We start from the raw sequence: 25584 nt of genomic DNA, 5'->3' as shown, positions 1-25584 counted from the left end.
ATTTGGTGCATATTGATATGTGCATATAATATTTAATCAATCATTGATCACAATTTTATCATTGCTATGGCTTATTTTAGGACCTACAGAGTATAGTCCACAGTAATACTGTTGAATGCCTTGAATCGGACCTGCTACAAACAGAAAGGACGGGGGTCTCGCTGCCCGGTTAGCGAGTCGGGGGGTCCAGGGGGCGACGCGCCCCCTGGCCTGGGGGTCCGGGGGGGCGGAGACGCCCCCGGCCCGATGGTATACAATGTTGTTGTATTGGGCCCTTAATTTTCTGTTGATTATGTATGTTGGGCCCAAGCCTGTTAGGGCGTAGCTTAGCACTATATATAGACGCTATGGGAAACCCTATTCTGTAATTCTGTTTTTGCCTCTCCATAATAAAACTGCTCCCTCTCTTCCCGTGGACGTAGCCAATTTATTGGTGAACTACGTAAACTGTTGTCTTGTTTTTCGCGTTTATATTTTCTCGTATTATCTCAAATTCCGCACAACAAATACCAATCACTATAACCAAATAATTGCTTGCGATCTAAGTAAAATTAAAGATACTTTCATAATAGAGAAACACATTTTTGATAGTTGTAGATTAGCATAATCAAACTCCAATCCCTCTACAAGTGGTTGATAAGATCGTTAATGAATGATTTGATTAAATATATTGTTCGTGATTACTATTGCATTGTTATAGTAAATTTCATATATAGTTACACTTGTAGGTTAGGATTGTAGTAATATATGAACTACATTAATAAGCTATCTAACCTATAAATATACATGATTATATAGATTGAAGAAGTATACTTCTACACTGCCTTTACTAATTGGTAATGACATTCAAGTGAGAAGTGACACAGAGAAATGCAGTTTCACTACATGGGATAGTAAGGGCTCCCATTGGATAGTCAAATCGGTATTCCTCCTCTGCATATCTTAACAAGTCTTGAAACGAAGGATGCTTCAAGCAAGAGACGGGAACCACAAATCTATGCTTATTATTATGGTTCTCTCCAACATAAACTGCCATGTGACCCTTGGGAACATCTGTTAATTTTGTTGATGTTGATGAAGGGGTTGCAGTTGATCCTTGACGGTGAAGAATATTGTTTTTAGCATGATGAAGGATTGTCTTGAGATGATTCCTCATGATCGATGAACTTCTCTTCAACTTATAGCTGGTAAGAGTAATGTGTAGTGTGGAGAAAGAAACTTGATTTTGCGAATGAGTCCTCTGACTTATATATATATATATATATATAGTAGCATGACATCGACAATGTAGGGACCAAAATTCACTGTAAGAGAGCTATGTTTGCTCCCCAACTTGCTGGTGTAAGATAGAGGAGGTTTCTTTTGATTTAACAATTCATAGCACATAGTTTACTGCTCAAAACCGCATCTATAATCCCCCTCTGATTAATTTGCACTTCCTCTCACTAGTATTTTCTATTTTGAGCACTATGAAAATATCTCTTCTTGGTCCTCAATTATTAAAATCAAGAGTAATTGTTTACTTGTTCTCACAAACGACTTATTAGTTGTTCATCCTAACATATCTTCCCTACCAATTTGCATATGTCCTATTGGTACAACTACAAGTGATTATGAGGTCATTTTTTACTAACCCGAATACTATTCTGGTGCAGGCTGCAGTATGCATTCAATATTCAAAACCATTAATAACAAGTTTAACTGTCCTCATGTGACAAATATTTTCTTTGTGTTAAAATGTAAAAAACAAATATTATTCGGCAAGTCTTAACGTTAAACATCATATCTTGATGCCTTAATTTGCTACTTTAACTACTGCTGTTGTTATGGGCTATGGTTCTACTGTTCTAGTGAGGTGGGAGAGGGATGGTGAGTCTCACATGGCTTTGATCATATAGCTGAATAAAAATACAGTATCTTTTATTCTCTGTGAATTCATCAACCTGAAGTAGTCAAGTGGCTAAAGAACATTCATCAATTCCTATAAAGTTATTGCATGGCTTGCTCTAATACTATTATTGATGCCTCGGGAATAGCTGATCGTACAATGAAAACATTCATTACCATACTATGTGACGAAGGAACGCGACTACCAAAATCAAAGTCTTTTCTTATGTACTGAGGAGTTTTTTTTACAATTCCACGATATATCACCTTCAGTTTTCTATATTCGAACATTGTAAAATATCTCTTTTAGGATCTGAATGGTTAAATTAAGACAGATTGTTAACCTATTATCGCAGTGACTTATTAGATGTTCATCCTGACATATCTTCCCTACCAATTTGGTCTGTCCTTTTCTACATTTCTTTTGAATTATCCGGATACTGTTCTGGCGCATGCAGGTTGCTAGGGAATTCAATATTCAATCATTGATGACAAGTTGTTAACTGTCCACATCTGATGTTAATCTTCATAAAAGTGATCTTGTATTTTGTCAAATCATCTTTTAATGCCTTGAATATTTCCCTTGTATATTGCGCTTACTTTAGATGTCGAGGCTCTCATGGTCTGCAGGGAAAGAAAAAAGTAGCACTAGAAGCCATCCCTAATTTCTGAAAATAATGCATTATTCTAACAATCTTAAAAGGATCCACTTTGTTCATATGCAAATTACTGAACCTTGAATGCTATAATATAAACTTGATGATTATTCAACTAGGATCGCGCAATGGCAATTTTATAGCAAATGATTCCATTTTGATGATTGTCCATACAAGGAAATTATGCAACTAAATGAGTAGTTTCAAGTAAGTATGGTAAAGTTGCTGGATTAGAAACAGAACAAAAGCCTATATCATGTCATATGACAGAAGCTTTTGTTCTTAATATGAAATGCAGCTTAACGAGATGATGAATTGGATCAATAGTTACATGTTTACAAGAAAATAGTATCTACAATGTTTAGTAAGGAGAGGACTCTGTAATCTATTACTAGCTACCAACCTTCAACAACACACATGATGGTATCGATTGAAGAGCTAGGATTGTATACCTTTGTTAATTGACAATGAAATGACATTCGACTGAGAAGTCACAGATGTTGTCTCACTGGTTATCATTTCAGTCTTCAGACTGGAAACAGATTTATTAATGAGGCATATATGGGGGCTTTGCTGTTTGGTGTAGTACTTGAATGCAATTATTGTATTTGCAGCCGTCCTTGCTGGTTATCGATAGAAGTTCCCTACAAGCAAAACAATATGGGGTTTTTGATACTAGCGCTTTAGAATACATTGGTGATGAAGCTAGCAGTGCCACTTGGCTCATTTTATTACACCACTCACCTGCATTCTTCTTGTTCAGGCGCTGTGAATTATCTCGTATTTTGGCCTTCAATCAAGATTGGTTCATTTTCTGCTGTCAAAATGAATGATTTAGCTGTTCATCCTAACATATCTGCCCAAACCAATTTGAGGTATTGTCCTTTACTACATTTCATCTCAGAGCACATGTCACATAGGTCTCAAAGTATATCTGAACTGTGATTTATCATGTCATCTTATTGCAGGTTGGCATATGCTCGACTGTCCAATCTGTTGGGTTATGAACATTTTTCCCTTCCTATGTGGATAAATGAAAGTCCAATTTGGACCAACCCATTTTTTCCCATAAGCTCATTCTTATGAGGCAAATATAAGCCTATTTAGGTCTTATTTTTATTTTCAGATATAAAAAGAGTTTTTCAGCAGCCAAAAAGGAAAAAAAGAGAGCAGTTTTTCGCAATAAAAAATTCAGCCCTAACAGCCAACTTCAAATTGCGATTCCCACTTCGTTTCTTGTCCGATTGAGCTGATTTTTGGACAGCGTATTAAATTCATCTCAATCTTTGATTAGGAACTGACGGAGTTGGATTTGGTGTCATGCAGCTTCAGTTTTGCTGTCGTGAACAGTAGCTGCGAAATTGGTGATTTTGCTCCTTTAATTCTCTAGATTTGGTGCAATCTTATTTTGTTGTTGCTCGTTGTTTGACACTTGTTTTGTGGCCAATTTTGGAGAACAATATTGTAACTCTTGGTGATTATAGTGGAGCTTTTGGTCCCATGGTTTTTTACTCTTCACATCGAAGGGTTTTCCACGTAAATCTTGGTGTCTTGTGTGATTGGTTTATTATTGTCTTGTTATATTTGTTTGGTTGAATTACTTGCTGCCTTACTATCATATTGCTTGTGGTTGTTTGTCTTCTCTTGGTTCAAATTGAGAAGGGAAAGTATAGACTTGGGTATTCTTCCGCTGTTATCCTGTCAGACATTCTTTGTTAGTGCCTTGTCTTTCCCAACAAAGTGGTATCAGAGCATTGGTTATTGTTGATTGTCGTTTTGAATGATGGAGGCAAATATGAGTAAAATGGTGTGTTTAACTGGTAGTAACTATCATATTTGGAAAGGCAAGATGAAAGATCTTCTATTTGTCAAGAAGATGCATTTACTTGTGTTTGCTTCTAATAAGCCTCAGTCTTTGAATGATGAAGAATGAGAATTTGAGCATCTGCAGGTTTGTGGCTATATTAGACAATGGGTTGAAGATAATGTTAGAAATCATATTGTGAATGAGACACATGCCAAAAGTTTGTGGGACAAGCTCGAGACACTTTATGCTTCGAAGACTGGCAACAACAAGTTGTTCCTATTGAAACAATTAATGAATATCAGGTATAAAGAGGGCACTCCTATTTCTGATTATATTAATGATTTTCAGAGTGTTCTTGACCAACTGTCCGGAATGGGTGTAAAGTTTGATGATAAGATACAGGGACTTTGGCTTCTTAATTCTCTGCTAGACTCTTGGGAAACTCTTCGAGTTTCTTTGACTAATTCTGCTCCCTGTGGTGTTGTAACCATGGAATATACTAAGAGTGGTGTCTTGAATGAAGAAATGAGAAAAAGATCTCAAGCCTCATCTTCTTGAGCTTCACACTCCGATGTTTTGGTTACTGAAGATAGGGGGAGAAACAAGTCCAGAGGTCAGAATGATAGAGGTAAAAGTAGAAGCAAGTCAAAGTCTAAATACAAGAATATTACATGTGACTATTGCCACAAGAATGGGCATATCATGAAATATTGTTACAAGCACAAGAGAGATATGAGACAACACAAGAGAGAAGGCGATAATGAAAATCGTGTTGCTGTTGTTGCTAATGATGATCTTTTTGTTTCTTGTGATGCAAATGTCATTAATCTTGTTTGTGATGAGTCTAGCTGGTTTGTGGATTCTGGTGCTACTTCTCATGTCACGCCAAAGAAGGAATTATTTTCTTCTTATACTCCAGGTAATTTTGGAACGTTGAAAATGGTAATCATGAAGTTGAAGTTATTGGCATTGGGACAGTTTGTTTGGAAAGTAACAATGGTTCCAAACTAGTTCTCAATAATGTAAAGCATGCTCCAGATGTTCGCTTGAATTTGATTTCTGTGGGATATCTTGATGATGAGGGTTATGTTAATACACTTGGTGTTGGCCAGTGGAAGCTTACTAGAGGTTTGATGGTTGTGGCCCGTGGTGACAAGTTGTCTAACTTGTATGTATTTCAGGGCTCCATCTCCAGAGACTCAGTAAATTTGGTGGAGAATAATACTTCATCAGAGTTATGGCATAGAAGGCTGAGTCATATGAGCGAGAAGGGGATTGATAGTTTGGCTAAGAAAAATTTGCTTTCTGAAGTGAAACAAGCAAAGTTGAAGAAATGTGTTCATTGCTTAGCCGGTAAACAAAAAAGAGTTTCTTTTCAGAGTCATCCGCCTTCAAGAAAGCTTGATCTGCTGGAGTTGGTACATTCTGATTTGTGTGGTCCTTTTAAGGTAAGATCTCATGGTGGTGCACTTTACTTTGTGACTTTTATTGATGATCATTCTCGCAAACTCTGGGTATTTCCTTTGAAGTCCAAGGATCAAGTACTTGATGTGTTCAAGAGTTTTCAGGCCTTGGTTGAAAGACAAACAGGGAAGACATTGAAATGCATTCGCTCAGATAATGGTGGTGAGTATATTGGTCCTTTTGATAGATATTGTAGAGAGCAGGGTATTAGGCATCAGAAAACTCCTCCAAAGATTCCTCAGTTAAATGGTTTAGCAGAGAGGATGAACAGAACTCTAGTTGAGAGGGTTAGATGTATGCTTTCAGATGCTAAGCTGTCAGATTCTTTTTGGGCGGAAGCACTTAATACTGCTGCTTATGTTATCAATTTATCTCCTGCTGTTGCTTTAGATGGTGATGTCCCTGACAGAGTTTGGACTGGTAAGAATGCTTCTTATGATCATCTTAGAGTTTTTGGGTGTAAAGCCTTTGTACATGTTCCTAAGGATGAAAGGTCAAAGTTGGATGTTAAAACTAGGCAGTGTATCTTCATTGGTTATGGTCAAGATGAATTTGGCTATCGTTTCTATGATCCTGTTGAGAAGAAACTTGTTAGAAGCCGTGATGTTGTGTTCTTTGAAGACCAAACAATTGAAGATTTTGACAAAGCTGACAAGGCTGATTTTCAGAGTAGTGAGAGCTTAGTTGATGTTAATCCAGTTCCTTTGACTATCACACCGGAAGAAAATCTTCATAATGATGAAAATCAAGTTGATAATGAAGATGTTGATCATGTTCAGAATGACCGGCATGATGTTGTTGATGCTCCAGTGCAAGATGATGTGGTTGTCCAACAACTAATTATAGATGCTCCAGAGAGTTCTCTCAGACGATCTAGTAGAGAGAGAATTCCTTCATCTCGTTATTCTCCCAATGAGTATGTACTCTTGACTGACGGGGGAGAACCTGAGAGTCTTGATGAGGCCATGAAAAGTGAAGAAAAAGAAAGGTGGTTTGATGCTATGGAAGATGAGATTAAATCCTTGCATGATAATCATACCTTTGATTTGGTTAAGTTACCTAAAGACAGAAAAGCTTTGAAAAACAGGTGGGTTTTTCGGGTGAAACATGAAGATGGTAATCCAGTTCCACGGTACAAAGCTAGATTAGTTGTCAAGGGATTTAATCAGAAAAAGGGAGTTGATTTTGATGCGATATTCTCTCCAGTTGTGAAGATGTCATCCATTCGTGTGGTTCTAGGCTTGGCTGCAAGTCTAGATTTAGAGGTTGAGCAAATGGATGTTAAAACTGCTTTCCTCCATGGTGACTTAGATGAAGAAATTTATATGGAGCAACCGGAAGGTTTTGAAGTCAAGGGTAAAGAGAATTATGTTTGCAAATTGAAGAAGAGCTTATATGGTTTGAAACAAGCTCCCAGGCAGTGGTACAGGAAGTTTGGTTCTTTTATGAGTCAGCAGGGCTTCAAGAAGACTTCTTCAGACCATTGTGTTTTTGTGCAAAAGTTCTCTGATGGTGACTTTATTATTGTGTTGCTTTATGTTGATGACATGCTTGTTGTTGGTCATAATACTTGCAGGATTTAGAAGTTGAAGCAAGAGTTGAGTAAGTCTTTTGCTATGAAAGACTTAGGACTAGCAAGGCAGATTCTTGGCATGCAGATTGTCCGTGATAGAAAGGCCAATAAATTGGTATTATCAGAAGAGAAGTACATTCAGAAAGTACTTCGCAGATTCAGTATGGATAAAGCTAAGGTTGTCGATACACCTTTAGCTATGCACTTCAAATTGAGCACGAAACAGTATCCTTCTAGTGATGATGAGAAGGAAAATATGAAGAAAGTTCCTTATGCTTCAGTTGTTGGTAGTTTGATGTATGCGATGGTTTGTACAAGACCGGATATTGCTCATGCTGTTGGAGTTGTTAGCCGTTTTCTTTCTAATTCGGGAAGAGAACATTGGAATGCTGTGAAGTGGGTTATGAGATATCTCTGTGGCACTTCTAGTCTGAGTTTGTGTTTTGGTACAGGGAAGCCTATTCTTTGTGGTTATACTGATTCAGACATGGCTGGTGATGTTGATACTCGCAAGTCTATTTCAGGGTACTTGGTTACTTTTGCAGGGGGAGCTGTGTCTTGGCAATCTAGGTTGCAAAAATGTGTTGCTCTATCTACTACAGAAGCTGAGCTTATTGTTGTCATTGAAGCTTGTAAAGAATATCTTTGGATGAAGAGATTCTTGGGGGAACTTGGTTGTGCTCAAGAGAGGTATGTGTTTTATTGTGACAGTCAAAGTGCTATACATGTTGGCAAGAATTCTACGTTCCATGGTCGGTCTAAACACATTGATGTGAGATACCATTGGATTCGAGATGTGTTGGATTCTAAGTTGCTTGAGCTTGAAAAGATTCATACAAATGACAATGGTTCTGATATGATGACTAAATCTTTGCCAAGAGGGAAGTTTGAATATTGTTGCATGGTCGCCGGGATGGCGGTCTCCTCCACATAGTCGTGAGGGGGAGAATTGTTGGGTTATGGATCTTTTTCCCTTCCTATGTGGATAAATAAAAGTCCAATTTGGACCAACCCATTTTTTCCCATAAGCCCATTCTTATGAGGCAAATATAAGCCTATTTAGGTCTTATTTTCAGATATAAAAAGAGTTTTTCAGCAGCCAAAAAGGAAAAAAAAAGAGCACTTTTTCGCAGTCAAAAATTCAGCCCTAACAGCCAACTTCAAATTGCGATTCCACTTCGTTTCTTGTCCGTTTGAGCTGTTTTTTGGACAGCATATTATATTCATCTCAATCTTTGATTAGGAACTGACAGAGTTGGATTTGGTGGCCTGCAGCTTCAGTTTTGCTGTCGTGAACAGTAGCTGCGAAATTGGTGATTTTGCTCCTTTAATTCTCTAGATTTGGTGCAATCTTATTTTGTTGTTGCTCGTTGTTTGACACTTGTTTTGTGGACAATTTTGGAGAACAATATTGTAACTCTTGGTGATTATAATGAAGCTTTTGGTCCCGTGGTTTTTTACTCTTCACATCGAAGGGTTTTCCACGTAAATCTTGGTGTCTGGTGTGATTGGTTTATTATTGTCTTGTTATATTTGTTTGGTTGAATTACTTGCTGCCTTACTATCATATTGCTTGTGGTTGTTTGTCTTCTCTTGGTTCAAATTGAGAAGGGAAAGTATAAACTTGGGTATTCTTCCGCTGTTATCCTGTCAGGCATTCTTTGTTAGTGCCTTGTCTTTCCCAACACAATCATCAATAGGACGTTTGTCGTTCCTGTGGCCTTTTTGTTAACTGTCCACATGTAAGATATTAAATTCATGCATGTTATCTTGTATTAAGTGATAAAGATTTGCTTTTGTATAAAAAAAGTACTAATAAACAGATTTGCTCTGGCTTGTATTAAGATACAGCAACAGATTTTGATGCCTTAATACAGCTCTAACACTATCGATATTCCTCTTAACAAATCAATCAAGATTTTCCACAGATCAAATAATCATCCTAACATAACTTCTACTTTCCATGTGAAATTATTTCATATATAAAAACCGTGACATATATAGAGATTCATTCATACCAAAAAACTATTAAGCTGATGCCAAACTAAAGCCTAGATTGCATATCTTAAGATATTATGTAGAACATTTTACGCTGTGCTTGTGGAGATAGTAAACTGTTTCGTGAATTAGTTGAAGTGCAAACGAGCTATCTTGTACTGCAGTCGTATTATAAAAGAATACATGAGATTTTCACAGATAAAGAATATGGCTATCCATTTTAAGCAAACAACAAACAATTGTAAACATTTCATTTGTATTCTTTGCTAACTTTGTACAAAAGTTTACAACTCTTGCCTAGCAAGATGAAAATTCTAAACTCAAAATTGTCTGATTTCTACAACAGTACTATCTCATAGTTCTACATATCATTAACTCAATCGAGAAGTGATGTTGAAAAAATCATCCTCATTGCAAGGTATTGTTAGACCACCCATCGGATGATGAAATCCAAACTCCTCTTCTGATTTCCGTAACAACTTCTGGAAAGAAGGATGATTCAGGTATGTTATTGGCACCACGTATCGTTTCTTCTCTGTCTCACCTACATAAACTGCAAAATGTCCTTTTGGAACATCTGAATGATTTCTTGTAAGAACAGACTGCCTCTTGTGGATTTGCTTTGCACCGACAATCATAGGTAACAATCGAAATCCCATGACTTGTTGATATGTTAATATTAGAGTAATTTAGATTGAACTAACACTTGCACTGAAGTTTGCACAAGGAATAAGTTATATTTATATAGTTGCCAGCATACATTGTTGCTATGGGGGAGAGCTAACCCACATGTCTTTGGTCATAAAGTTCAATAAATTAAAAAATGCAATATGTTCAATAGTAGGTGTGTTCTGCATCAGACTGATGTGATCAAGTTGCTAGGTGTGTTCTGCAGTTATTGCATTATGGAGTGCCTCCTTTTTGTTGCTGATGCATCGGGAATAGCTGATCGTACAACGATTTCATAACAGTACGTACTACTATGTGATCGATAAGGATGTGAATATCAAAGTTACTATGCTGAACATCTGGAAATAATGCTTTACTATAAATAGGTTTCTGTTAATTCATAGACCTTTTTTGAAGTAATTTGGACATGTTCTGCTTTTATTAAATTTTATTTCCTTCAACAAATAGACTTCTATTGAAGTATGCATACACATGCATGTGACTCCACTTTTAGTAATAATAACTATTTGCATCAAGACAGCCTCCAAGATGACTGCAAAAGAAGTGGTGTCTGCCTACCTAGCTGAGTAATTCAATATCACTATAAATTTTAGGACATTTTAGGAACGTTTAAGAAGAGTGCTAATTAATTATCGTTAAAGATCAATTTTAGTATGGTGGTAGAGGGATTAATAGGTGGGAAGTGTCATAAAATGAGGAAAATGTCTTCCCTAATGCAAGTTGGGAAAACAAGTAGCATAAGAGATTATCTGCAACAAATTGAAGCGATAGAAAATAAATTGTAATCACATATAAAATATGAAGAAACATGATTTTATTAATAATACAATGCAAGTATAATTTTGTTCTTTACTTGATTCTTTTCACTTAAAATTTCTTCATGATTCGAAAATGTTTTTTCGAACTAGGATGATGTCGAGAAGCTGAACACATCTTGATCTAATTTTTGTGAATATTTCATAATTTATGGAAGTTCTGCATGAGATGCCTCTTTAAGAAAATATATAAACTTTGATATATAGACATGAGCTAGCTAGGATTTAGGTAAACAGTGCTAAAGTCTTTACCGGCATTAGTTAAGTGTCATTAGAATCAATATGCTAAAGGTTTTAGAGACATATATAAAGAATGTCAATTGCCGTTAAAAATATATATTCTTAATTGCCGCTAATGATCATTTTTGGTATAGTGCATAGCTTCCAAAAACCCTAACTGAAATTAAACTACACATGTAGAATCCTACGAGATTTTGATGTCTATAATGAGTGACATTCCAAGTTTATCGTCTCATCCAACTCTCACCCCTTTAGTCCACTCCCCCATCCCTGAACTCCCACTGCCCATCTCTATCCTCCTTCGTAATATTTTGCTACATAACATATTTAAGTATTCTTCAAATAATATTTTCTTACTTTCTTACCAATCACTAGAAAAATAAATAAGAGACCAACTTATCTTTTAAGAAAACACTTTAATTCATTTCAGTAGTTCCCAAAAATGCTGGACCAAAATGACTAACACTCTTTTCAATTCCCAACTTGTAGATGGAAGAAAACTTCTGGAACAATACATTTCAAGAATAGCACATAGTTTTGTGCTCAAACTGTGTACTTTCTAACGTCACCTAGATTCAGCAACTATTTCTTTTATAATATAATATATATTTCTTCTGTTTAATAGTTTATTGCTTTCTGCTACTTTATTTTTTTAATGCAAGTAATATTTTCCCTATCAGCTTGTGCTAACAACTCATTGTACTTGTAGCAGCCTTTTAATAAGCATATATAATTGCTTTGTCATTCTCTCTGCATCTTTCAATCATTAAAGCTCAACTAAATGATCACTTGTTGACTAATCCTTAAAACTCTCTGCAACTTGTAATCAAATCAGAAGCATCTCATCTGGCTCAGGCTTGTAGAATTATTAAACTACTACATAATTTGTCTATCGTTTCGTGCGATCATAAATAATAATTGAAATTAACTTGCAAAGATAATTTCTTTTCTAATATCCATAAATCATATATAATAGAAAAATAGGTTTTTAAAAACATATTAATAATATTTCAACATGAATTTGATGATTTGTTATTATCACATAACTCAAGAACCTTTAATGAATGAATTATACACGAAATAATAAATCAATGGTTTTTTAATAAACATTTAAAGGGAAATAAAGAAGAAAAAAGGAACTCAAAAAAGAAATAACGCTTGAACATGAAGACAATTATAACTTTTGAACTTGCATAATGAATTTCGTCAATTGAAAAGTGAGAATTTCATATCTATGTAAAAAAAAGTACATGTAACTTATAAATATCTTTAAGTTACAAAATTTAATATAGAATATCAAAAATGAGTTCTTGAAACTTAGTACAATAATTATTTTTTGCACAATGAATATACATACTATATGTGTATAGGTTCAATATAACCGGAAACAATAACTTTGCAGATACATAAACAACAGAGTTTAAAACAAATACTAAAAAATAACAATTAATATCATAATCATAAATTAATGAGTGCAAAAAACATACCAGAATATGTAAAAATTAAAATGAAATAGAAAGAAAAAAATTGAGTCCACTTAATGCACAATGTCCCCTTAAAACTATTCTCCTCCAATATCAGTGATTTAATGAATTACATCCTCTCAAGATGAAACGATTTTATTCACAAACTTATTGATAAAAAAAATTGTGGTGTTAGTAAGTAACGCAATAGGAGCAAAGTACACAAGTGTTTGATTTTGTGGAAGTAGAAGAAGAAGATCAGATTTTTTGTTATTTTAAAATGAGAGACAAAAACAATGTTCAGAAAGATGAAGGGCCCAAAAATCAAAATAGGGGGTGAAAAATTCCCCATCTCATTGCGGGAGGAAAACGAATCAACATCTCGATGTGACACAACCCTTTCGATTTTAATTGAGAAATATTTAATTTTGCGGAAGTAGAAGAAGAAGATAAGAATTTTTGTTGTTTTAAAATGAGAGGAAATCCCACTATGTATAGACAACAAAGGGTAGTATCAACAAATCCTTACCGTGTCTTATCAGAATGGTTACAACTATTTTGAATAGTTACAACCCTTTGGAAAATTCACAACCTTTCGTAAAAGGTGCAACTCTCCATTAAAGTCACAACTTTTGATAAAAGACACAATTTTTGATAAAAGTCGCATCTCTTTATTTAAGTCACAACTCTTCATAAAAGTCACAACTTTTAATAAAAATCACAACTCTTCATTATAGTCACAACTTTTCATAAAAGTCACATCTTTTCATGAAAGAGAAGGCTAGTTTTAGAAATAAATAAATTTACAAGCAAATTCTTGCTTGTGGTGGCGCCACGTAGGCGGACCTAGGATTCTCTGTTATGTAAATATATGATACTTGCTGAAATTCATAATATGTTTTGATTAATTATCTGCTTATATAAACTTGAATTTCTCGTGATATAATTTTTTATGTTTATAGATTCAAATATCATATTTTTATATAGTATCAGAGTAAGATTCATCTCTGTTTGAACTAAAAATCCACACTCATGTAGTTGGGACTGCACGTCCAAAGAACTGTTTAGACTTCCACATTAATTGGAGAATCTACTGATGATCTACTTCTATAGACTTGGTGTGACACCCAGCTTAAGACCACATCAGAAAAATACATAAAAAATATTGAGTATACCAACTAGTGATGCGGTTTAAATTTGTGCTTGTCTAGGCTTAAAGCGGACAATATTCTAGAGGGTTGAATCATTACAAATGATATCAAAGCATAGAGGGATTATTAATACATGAGAAATATTGAGTATATAAGTAAGCAGATTTTACCAACTAGTATCATGTTTTAAAATTATGCACGCCTAGGCCTATAGCAAATAATCACGGACTGAGCCGTTACACTTGGACAATCCTCCCTCAATGAGTTAGCTCCGTAACTTCGATTCGTAACTGCCCTACCAATTCAGGTATGTAATTTTCCAATCTTTTCTCAAGAAGACATGTCCTGGATCTACAGTTACATGTGAGCTTGTTGTCATCTTACATTATATTAGTACCATATTCATCCAATATTGTTCAATCATTGATCGCAAGTTTTTCATTCTTTGTTAACTGTCTACATGTGCATATTATCTCATCTATATATCTAATCTTGTAATTTAGTAATCATGGTTTTATTTGTATTATAAAAGTAGTAATAAACAGATTTGCTTTGGATGGTCCTGAGATATAATATCAGATTTGTGATCCCTTTACAAGATATGCTCTATATTATTTTTCCAACTAATTTGATGTGTATGATTGAGCTAGTTTAATTAGGTACTTTTATATACCTTATTTAATTTTTCTGTATCTACTGATCCCATTATTCTAGATCTTTCGCAATCTTTTTTCGCCCAATATTCGATATTCACAGTAAAGTTCAATTAATTTAAATTCGCATCGATAATGAAGGATCTTTCACAGTTTAAATAAGGCATACATAATACATAAACATCCTTTTAACCTAGTTTTAATTGATATTTATGCCCTCCAAAATTGGTGTGCACAAATAGCTAGGCTCTTAATCTTGAATTGAACAAATAAACATATTCGTCTTACGTGACATTCTATTTGACAATTTTGTGTTCTACGTAGCATACTGTATATATTATGTCAAGTAGGACAAGACGTGTGTGTCTATTTATTTAATTTCATACGAAGAACATAAATGTCAACTGAATCTAAATTAAAAATATTTATTTAATTTTATACGAAGAACATAAATGTCAACTAAATCTAAATTAAAAATATATACTGTATATTTTTATATACTATGCCTTCTAAACATTTTAACATGACTTCCAGTTGGCATTAAAAAATGTAATGAGAAAGCCAGCACAGAGATTCTAATTTACTGCTATAAGAAATTATGCAAAAACAAAATTAAACAAGAGAATGTGTCTTCTTTAAACTCCATAATTTTTATTTTAATATAACTGTCTGTAATGCACAATCTCAATTAGAATCTGACGTATAACTATGAAACTCAGATGCCCTCAACAGTTAAAAGGAAAGAAGTAAAGAAAATTTTCTAACTAACTGATCATTAAATGCTGATAATTTCAAAAATCTTAATAAATTAGTTGATTGATTATCTAAACTTTCACTTTGTTGTAAGGGTTTGAATCTCAATCTTTTAAATTCTGTGATCTTAAATTAAAGATATGTAAATGTACCAAAATGCCGTTTAATTTTTATGATTTTGACATGACATGCGAAAAGTTAATTTTTTTTTATAAAACGAACTAAAAACGAAAGCAGAACAAATAAATTTAAGCGAAAAAAAAAAGTTGGCTATACATTTTCAAAGTCAAAAAATATTGGTAAATGTTACATTTGTTGATGGCTTTGTACATAAGTTCACATCTCTTGGATGACAATAGGAAAAATTTGAAAAATAAAAATTCTGAACTATAAGTTGTTGTTGATTTCATAAAGTGTTCAATTGAGAAGTGACATCAACAAATGCATCTACGTTGCATGGTATTGTTAGACCTCCCATTGAATGATGAAACCAGAATTCATCTTCTTCTCGCCTTAATAATTTCTGAAAAAGAGGGATGATTCAAGTACGTTATTGGGACCACGAATCGTTTCTTCTCTGTAAGTGCGGATTGCAGTTTGTAGATATGTTTAGCATTGGAAATCATCATCGGTAACAAACGAAACCCCATTTCTTGTTATGTAATTTGGTTGATTTTTCTTGTTATGCATTTTGCATTTATATAGCTGTTTACGTATTGTACTATTGCCACAATATAATTATAAGACACCCTAGGTCAGCTCTTGTTATGGGCAATGGGTCATGTTATGAGCTACTTCACATGGCTTTGATAATATACCTCAATTAACCAAGTTCAAAAAGTAAAATAAAATAGTATCTTTCCTTAAGTGACTTGCTTATATTTCGTAGTTATAGACATTGAAATTTTGTGGGCGCTGAATTTTTGAGTTGAAAATCTATAAGGTGTGTCCAATTCTAATAAGTATTCTTTAAGACTACTAGCCTCCAATCCTAAATTTTAGTTCATGCCTATATAAAGGATACTATATTTCCACCACAAATTCATGAAATATTTATAAAGAGATTAAAATCTCGAATATTTCACAAATTCATAGATTATTAATAAAGAGATTAAATCCTAATTTTCTTAATTCGAGAAATACATTGTATTGGCTTGGAGTAAGAATAGGCTACTCCAATTTTTTCTTGGAAAATTTATGCTCATTTTTTCTTAACACAGAACGAGACTTCACAAAAAGAAGTTTAACTTGTATCCGCTTATAGAGTAACAGCTATCGATACATTTACTGATTAAGTGAAATAGATCATTTGGATTTTTTATTATATTTTGAAATAAGTTGTATCTTCGTTATTCATAAATACTCCAAGAGCTAACAATTTAAATTTTTAGTAATAAGACAAGCCATGTGAGGCTAATTATATTCATTTAAGTGTTGCCAATTAGAATTTATTATAAGAACCTAACGGCAATAAAAATCGCCACAAAATACAGGATATTGTTACTAAAGATTTTCTTTGATTTTAAGTGGCAACTAAAAACCGCCACTAAAACTTAATTTTTCAACAAAAAAATATGGTAATTTTCAATTTTCGATCTAATTTTCTAAAATCAATATACATATATATACTATCAATATTAAAAACATCCAATATTATAATGAAAAACACCAAAATTTTCTCTCAACTCGAATATCCTATACTACACAAATGCATTATTGTACATTTTATGTATTCACATATGACATGAAAATAAAATATATGTTCAAACTCCTCCTTAATCACATCATTTGTGATTTTTCAAAAGCAAAATCCCTATTATGAAGAGAGAGAGAAAAAGCAGAATCATTTTTATAATCTAATACTAAAAACCAATGAAAATCTCTAGTGACGATATTTTGAAATTTATGACGATTGTTGTCACCAATATATATTCATAATTTTTTTAGTAAATCTTAGTTGGCAACACTTAAGTAGAGGGAATAATCCAATGTGATTATATTACAATTTACTTTGGGCAAGAGTTTCTTACTCTTGTGCATCTAGTTCTATAGTTAGAAGTGCATCTAGTAACACTCAAGAGGTGTCATGAAACACGACTTCATTTGAAAAAAAATGTCAAATATGTATCTATAATTAAAAGCAGGGTGGACCTACGTTGTAGGTTTCGAGTGTTTGAGTAATAACATATAGTATTAAATAAATAGTATTAAATAATATTAGTATTTACTGTGTACTAATTCTAGTCCTATTAGGATTAGTACTTCTAATCCTAGTCCTATTAGGATTAGTACTCCTTCCTATATCTCCTATATATCTCTCTCTCATGTATTCCCTTATTAGGTTAACACTTCAATACAATCAATATTCCTTCATGGTATCAAGAGCCAGAAAACCTAGATCTTCTTTTCTCTAGGTTTTTTTCTCTCTTTAGGGCACCGATCGTTCCCTCTCTTCTCTTGGGCGGCGGCAGCCATGACAACCGAGGTGGATCCTCTCGATTCACTTCCTTCTGGCGTTACACTCCTTCTCAGGCATCTTCATGCCCCGATTCCCGAAAAATTATCAGACATAAATTACCCTACATGGAAAATCACCGTTCTTACAGCCCTTGAGGCCAATTATCTTCTCTAATACGTCGATGGAAGCACAGAACCGCCGCCGACAGTCATCACCGCCACTAGGGGTGGGCATTCGGTATTTCGGTTTGGTTAGGTTTTTTTTCGGTTTTTTGGTTTTCGGTTTTTTAAAATTACGTACAGAATACCGAACCGAAATATTTCGGTTCGGTTCGATTTTTGTTAATTCGGTTTGGTTTTTATTAATTCGGTTCGGTTTTTTATTTCAGTTTTTTAATGGGCCTGTTTAGTGGGCTTTTTAAAATTTTAAACTTTACAATTTTTTGTTTGATTTTTCAACTTAATGGGCTAAAAACTAAAAATAGACAATAAATCAAAGAAGTGCATTACTAATTTACTATCAAATTTCAATATATCAATTATCAATGATTCAAATCTTCAATATGTCATTAGGCATTAACACCGCAAATTTTAAATTCACAATGACACTAAAGCAAAAGTTGCATTGTAGATTTGTAGTTAATAACTTAATGTCTTCACAAATACAACATAATAAGAATCTAACAAGTAACAATAAAGTCTTTCATTAACTCATAATAAACAATAATAAGCAACAAACAATGTATTTTGAACTTCTTGTCTTCTTCCATGAGATTACTTTCAACAATAACAAACAACAATAATGAGTTTCTTGACTTTCTTCCATGAGATCGCTTTCAACTTTCAAGTGTCACGTGCCAACAAAATTATTTCTTCATTGTCTTGACCCTTGGACCTTTTAAGATAAAATCAATTATTAGAAATTTAGAATACTACTTTTAAGATTAAAAAATGATATGATTAAATAAATAATGTATTAAACTCACCGCTTGCAAGTCAATCATAGATCAACAATGGAAGAGCTTCTTCCACTATTTGTCATCTCTACAATTAATAAAAAGAAACATGTCATACAAGATACAACACAATAAGTATTTTATTTTTTCCATAAATAAATAAAAAATAAAAAGTCTTACCAAGTTCAATTTTTTCAAGAAACTCCAAACTTTCTTCAACACAAATAGGCTTGGTTTCTTGTCTAAGCCAATCTTGGACACAAATAAGACATTGCACACATTTGGGAGTCAATGAACTTCTAAAGGGATCTAGAATTCGACCACCGGTGCTAAATGCACATTCCGATGCCACACTCGACATAGGAATAGCCAATACATCTCGAGCCAACTGTGAAAGTACTGGAAATCTAGGAGAATTAACTTTTCACCAACTCAAAATATCAAAATCTTCAGATTCAAGTTCTTGGTCTTCAAGAAGATATTTATCCAACTCAGATTTCACACCTAAACTTTCAGAATCATTCTTTTGTTTCTTCATGTGCAACTTAGTTCTCAAAGAATTTTTGGACATATTTTGAGAAATACCACTGCCAGAAGAATCAGATGAGTCAGATGAATATGGTTGACTTTTGGAACCTTTTCCATACTTACTTACATATATCGCAAACAAATCCCTCAAGTAAGCCTCTACTTTCGTATTCACTACATTTTCCGTTTCTTCCCCAAGTAATTATTCAAGAGCAAAACTAACATAGACAAATTTATTGCGAGGATCCAAAACAGAAGCAATAAAAATCATTTTGTTCATTTTTCAGGAGTCCCCCAATATTTCTTGAATTTTTCTTTCATTCTCAAAGCCATTTTACTCAAATCAAGGTCATCACTTGCTACACATAATTTCAAATAAGCATCAAGTTCACATATACCTTCAAAATGAACATTAAAAGTAACATACCGTGAACCTGAAACTTTCAAAGTAAGTTCATAAAATTTTTCAAGAAACTTTGTGACATTCCTCACATTTGCCCAATCTTCATATTGAATTGACCCTGCGATACTTCCATCTTCACAAACATCAGTAGCAAGAAAAGAATGAAAATTACCATCATAAAGATCAAACCTCTCAAAAGCCTTCTCAAACTTTTCTGCTGTGTCTAACATCAAATAGGTGGAATTCCACCTAGTAGGCACATCTAAAGACATCTTATCACATTCTATCTTTTGCATTTCAACACATTTCAAGAAATTTCTTGCCCTTGAAGAAGATGATCTAACATATTTCACCATTTGTCTCACCTTTTTGATAGAAGGACCAATTTCTTTCAAACCATCTTGCACAATTAGATTAAGTATGTGAGTCATACATCTCACATGAAGATGCTTACCTTCCATCAAATTAGTTCCCCACATATCTAATTTTTTGGACAACTCTAAAACTGCCACATCATTTGAAGAAGCATTATCAACCGTAACAATAAAAATGTTATCCAACTTCCAATCAAGTAAACAATTACTAATAGACTCAGCCAAATGCTCACCTTTATGACTAGTGATAGGACAAAAATTCAATATTCTTTTATGAAGCACCCAATCCCTATCAATAAAGTGAGCAGTCAAACACATATAATTTATTCTTTGCACTGAAGTCCATGTGTCTGTTGTGAGACAAATTCTTGGTTGTATTTATCTTAAATATTGTTTCAAATTTATTCTCAATTCACCATAAACTTCATAACAATCCCTTTTTATGGTTCTACGAGAAGGAATATGAAACAAAGGCTGGACTTTACTTATAAACTTCTTAAAGCCTTCTTTTTCAACAAAACTAAAAGGTAGTTCATCCAAAATAAGCATCTCAACTAAAGCTCTCCTACATACCTCTTGCTCAAATTTCCAAGTCTCTAAATTGTTATTTTGAATATTTAATAATTTTTGAATATCGGGTGCAACAGTCGGAGGTTTATACACTTTACACCGATAAGTCAAATGTTGTTTTAGTCCACTTGTTCCATTTCTTGTTGTATTGGCAGCATAATATTGTTTACAATGTAAGCACTTTGCTTTAACTAATACACCATTTTCAAAAACCTTTTCAAAGTGTTGCCAAACAAGAGACCTAGGATCCATTTCTTTTCTTTTTTTTGTTATTTCTGTACCAATCGACAAATCATTGCTATTAGTAGGTGTATTATCCGTAGAATCAGCCATACTTATTCGACTTTGATCAGCTACACCCATATTTAATTCTGTTTGTTCAACCATCTATATATATAAAAAAATCATAATAAATTCCCAATAACTATTAACTAGTAATAAAAATAAAATCAGATGAAAAAAATCAAAAAAAAAAAATCAAAAAAACTGAAATTACTATTTGCATACCTGCACCTGGGTTGGCTGGTGGCTGGCTGCTGCTGACCTGCTGTCGCCGGCGGCTGGCTGCGGCTGACCTGCTGGCTGTTGCTACCTGCTGTCGCAGCTCGCGGGCGGTTGCTGACCTGCTGGCTGTTGCTCGAGGACGGAGGCTTGCGGCGCTGCTACTGGTGGCGGTGGACGCCGGCTGGAGTAAAAGAGGAAGAGGAGAAAAGAAGGCAGAAGTTGTGCTGAAGAGTGAAGAGGAGAGGATGAAGTTGAAGAGAGAGGAAGAGGATAAAGTTGAAGAGAGAGGATGAAGTTGAAGAAGTTGTGCTGAAGAGTGAAGAGGATAGGGTATTAGGGATTTAGGGTTTTTTATTTTTTTTTAAAAAATTATTTAATATTAATAATTTTTAAATATAATATAATTTATAAATTAAAATATAATATTTCGGTTTAAACCGAAATACCGAATTCCAAAGTAATACGTACCGAAAATCGAACCGAAATATCAAAAATATAAAAAAATAAATCGAATACCGAACCGAAAACCGAAAAATTGGAATCGAAATTTTGAAAAATTTCGGTTCAGTTCGGTATTTCGGTTTTCCGGTGTTTATGCCCACCCCTAACCGCCACGGACAAATCAGAAAAAACCAATCCGGCCCATGCCTCCTGGAAAGCCGTGGATGGCCAGATCCGATCATGTTTGATTGCGGTCATCTCTCCCATGGTTCAGAAACACATTCGATCCTACACAACTGCTTCAGCCCTGTGGACGGCCCTCGCAACACGCTAAGCATCAATTTCCCACTCTCATAATTTTCAATTGTGTGATCGTCTCCACACAATTACCAAAGGCACGAAAGCTATGACGGAGTATTTAGACGAGGTCTCCACCATCATCACAACCCTCGACACCGTGAACGAAATCATTCTCGAGAAAGATCTCATCATGTGCGTCGTTCGGGGGCTCCCATCAGCGTACTCCTCCATTAAACAGGCGGTTCGCATCAGTCCAACGCCCGTTGAACTGGCTACTCTCTCCTCGTGGCTAAAAAGTGAAGAAATCAACGTGGATATGGAGAGCAAACTTCTTCTCCGAGAAGCCGCTGTTATGGAGCCGGCCACCGCCCTCACCGCAAGCCAGAACTATCGCGGGGGGCGTGGTGGCGGCCGGCAGGGGAGCCGCGGTGGCTACGGCAGAAACAGCGGAGGCCGCGGGCGCGACGGGCGGCAGGGCAATCGTCCGCCGTACAACTGTTAGCAGCACGACAGCAACAACAGCCTGCACTCCTTCGGCAGCGGCGGGCAGTCATCTTCCAGCGGCGGGCAAGGCACTTACGAGCGGGATCGTCCAACTTGTAAAATCTGTCAGAAAATAGGACACACCGCTGTTCGTTGCTGGTTTCGGTATAAGGAGAGTCGAAATAGTGATAACCGTGCCAATTATGCATCTCAAGCCGACCCTTCCTCTGAATGGCTGTTGGATACTGGGGCCAACATGCACGTTACTTCTGATCTATCCAAGCTTAACGCTCCAAATTTATATCATGACTCCAATGGTATTACTGTTGGCAACGGTGAGTCCCTTAATATTTGTCACACTGGCACGGGTACCATTAAAACCCCCACCGCTATCTTTCACCTAGGTAACCTCACCCACGTCCCTTCTATTAAAATCAATCTCCTTTCAGCTCTTCAATTCACAAAAGACAATAATTGCTCACTCTTGTTCACCTCTAATGATTTTCAGATCCTAGACAATACTACCAAGAGGGTGATTTTTCAGGGCCCCTGTGAGCATGGTCTGTACGTTCTTCCTGGCACAAGTTCGTCTGCCCACCCAGTTTCAGAAAGCGTTCCTGTAGCTCCGGTGGCTCTTTCAGCTGATGGCCACAGTCTGTTGTGGCACAGTCGTCTGGGCCACCCGTCTACTCAAATAATAAATTCTTTAATGTCTCAGTTAGTCTTTTCTTCCATTCAAGTAAACAATTGTGACTCTTGTTCAATTGCTAAATCTCATAAATTACCTTTTACTTTATCTGAGAAGCGTACAACTGCACCTTTTCAACTTATTCATTCTGACCTATGGGGTCCTACTGCTGTTCCTTCATTTGCTGGTTTTCGCTATTATATTTGTTTTGTGGATGATTTTACAAAATATACTTGGTTGTACCCACTAAAACACAAATCACAGGCATACACCACCTTTGTCACTTTTGAAAAAATGGTCAAAACACAATTCAATTCTCATGTTAAACTTTTTCGAAGTGACAATGGAAAGGAATATGTCAATAACATCTTTGGACAGTTTCTGCAATCCCTGGGAATTATACATCAAACCTCCTGTCCATACACTCCCGAACAAAATGGGGTGGCTGAGCGTAAGCATCACCATCTCATTGAAACGGTGGTTACTCTTCTACATCAATCTCATCTCCCTGTCTCCTTTTGGGTAGAAGCTCTAGCCACCGCAAATTACCTCATTAACAGAATGCCCAATCACACTCTCTCCAACAAATCACCCTATCAACTCCTTTACCAAGAACTTCCCAATTATATTAACCTCCGCGTCTCTGGGTGTCTTGCCTACCCTTGGCTATGCCCTCATATTACTCACAAATTACTATCCGATCCCGTCCTTATATTTTTTTGGGCTATCATCCTACCTCCAAGGGTTATCACTGTCTTGACCCACAAACTCATAAAGTCTACATATCTCGTCATGTCAAATTTGTCGAAAATAAGTTTCCCTACGAGTCTATTTCCCCCTCCACAAATACATCATTCATTGGCGTCCTTCCCCCTTTTCCAACATACTCACAAGGTCCCTCACCACCTTCCCCCACACCTCCACCCACTACCCAACCACCCCTCATCACCTCTTCGACCGTCACCCACAATACACCCGCAACCACCACCCACACTCACAACCAACCCGAACCACCCCATACCCACAACATCTCCAGCCCGATCCATTTTGGGTCCTTCCCAGCCACCTCCAAATCACCACCGCCCGTACCACCCCCAATACTCAACCCATGTTAACCCGTGGCAAAGCCGGTATCTTTAAACCCAAAACCTTTCAGACTACCATATTACCAAATACACCCTTCCCGATAGTGAACCAACAACCTACTCTGTTGCCTCAAAAATGCTTATTGACGTCATGCTATGGATGACGAGTTTAAGGCTTTGACTGATCAGAAAAATTGGGTTCTTGTACCTAAGCCCCATGGGCTGTAAATGGGTGTACAAAATTAAACACAATGCAGATGGCAGTATTTCCAGGTACAAGGCTCGTTTGGTTGCTAAAGGCTACAATCAGGAGTATGGGCTTTATTACTCCGAGACATTCAGTCCTGTTATTCGGCAGGAAACCATTCGCCTGGTACTGTCACTCGCCGTTCGCAACAATTGGCTCATCAATTAGTTGGATGTTTCCAATGCTTTTTTTCATGGCATGCTTGATGAAACTATCTACATGACGCAACCACCAGACTATGTTGATCCCCGCTTCCCTCAACATGTTTACAAACTCCAGAAGTCTCTGTATGGGATCAAGCAAGCCCCCCGTGCTTGGTACACACGTCTGAAAACGTTCCTCCAGGGACTCGGCTTCACGTGTTGCGTACACGACACGAGTCTGTTTACTCGACATTCAGCACACGGTACAATCATTCTTCTTGTCTATGTAGATGATATCATTATTACCGGCTCTACTGCAGCTCTCATTCAGGATGTCACTCGAGCTATGCATACTACCTTTAAAATGAAGGACCTTGGCCCGTTACATTATTTTCTGGGAATGGAGGTTTCTCGGACAGGCAACGGCTTGTTTCTTCATCAGTCAAAATATGCTCGAGATCTGTTGCAGAAAGCTGGACTGAAAAAATGCACCAGTCAACTAACACCGATGGTAGTCTCTTCGTCTACGAATGGAGCCGACACCCCCTTTGCCGATATCACCCCACTTCCGCAGCCTCATTGAGGCTCTACAGTATCTGGCCATTACTCGTCCTGTCATCCAGTTTGCTGTCAACCGAGTTGCTCAGCGCATGCATCAACCAAGTGAACATGATTACCATTGTCTAAAACGCATTCTCAGGTATATTTTTGGCACTCTTGGTCATGGTTTACTCATTCGACCCGGGGACTTGGAGCTTCGGGGTTTCTCAGATTCAGATTGGGCAAATGATAAAAATGACACAAAATCTACATCAGGGTTTCTCATTTTTTGGGGGCCGAACCTGATCTCCTGGTGTACAAAAAAACAACCCAAGGTCTCTCGTCCTCGACTGAAGCTGAATACCACGCCCTTGCTCTTCTTGCTGCTGAGACCATGTGGGTCACATATATTCTTCGCGAACTCCGCGCCACTCACACTGTTCCTGCTCTCTTTTGTGACAATAAATCAACCATCTGTGTGGCCAAGAATTCCGTTCTACAGACCAGAATGAAGCATGTTGATACCGATTGTCTCTTTGTTCGCGATGAAGTTCAGGCCGGCAGCATGACTGTGCAGTATGTACCCACTGAAGAACAACCGGCTGATATTCTCACCAAGCCTCTCCCGAGCCGACAACATGATTACCTCAGTTCCAAGCTTCCGTTCGCTTCCGCTCAGCTCAGCTTGAGGGGGGATAATAACATATATTAATAA

At 36.0% G+C, this 25584-nt stretch overlaps 2 protein-coding genes across 2 annotated transcripts; both read right to left on the bottom strand.

Annotated features, from left to right (window-relative positions):
• Positions 1 to 811: 811 nt before the first annotated feature.
• LOC101055584 (small auxin-up protein 81) lies at positions 812 to 1159 on the bottom strand. The gene has a single exon (NM_001279255.1). The coding sequence runs from the start codon at positions 1154 to 1156 to the stop codon at positions 830 to 832; it is 327 nt and encodes a 108-aa protein (NP_001266184.1). The 5' UTR covers positions 1157 to 1159; the 3' UTR covers positions 812 to 829.
• An 8272-nt stretch (positions 1160 to 9431) lies between these two features.
• Positions 9432 to 10753, bottom strand: LOC101249687 (auxin-responsive protein SAUR21-like). The gene has a single exon (XM_004248825.5). The coding sequence runs from the start codon at positions 10042 to 10044 to the stop codon at positions 9757 to 9759; it is 288 nt and encodes a 95-aa protein (XP_004248873.1). The 5' UTR covers positions 10045 to 10753; the 3' UTR covers positions 9432 to 9756.
• Between the last annotated feature and the right edge of the window lie 14831 nt (positions 10754 to 25584).

The sequence above is a fragment of the Solanum lycopersicum genome, chromosome 10 (assembly GCF_036512215.1).
Source record: "Solanum lycopersicum chromosome 10, SLM_r2.1".
Taxonomy (NCBI): Eukaryota; Viridiplantae; Streptophyta; class Magnoliopsida; order Solanales; family Solanaceae; genus Solanum; species Solanum lycopersicum.
Note: the sequence above shows the minus strand (reverse complement) of the source record. Positions and strands in the feature narration are given on the sequence as shown.

Excerpts from the sequence above, each read along its gene's own strand:
- LOC101055584 (NM_001279255.1), bottom strand. The coding sequence starts at position 1,156 with ATGAGGAATCATCTCAAGACAATCCTTCATCATGCTAAAAACAATATT.
- LOC101249687 (XM_004248825.5), bottom strand. The coding sequence starts at position 10,044 with ATGGGATTTCGATTGTTACCTATGATTGTCGGTGCAAAGCAAATCCAC.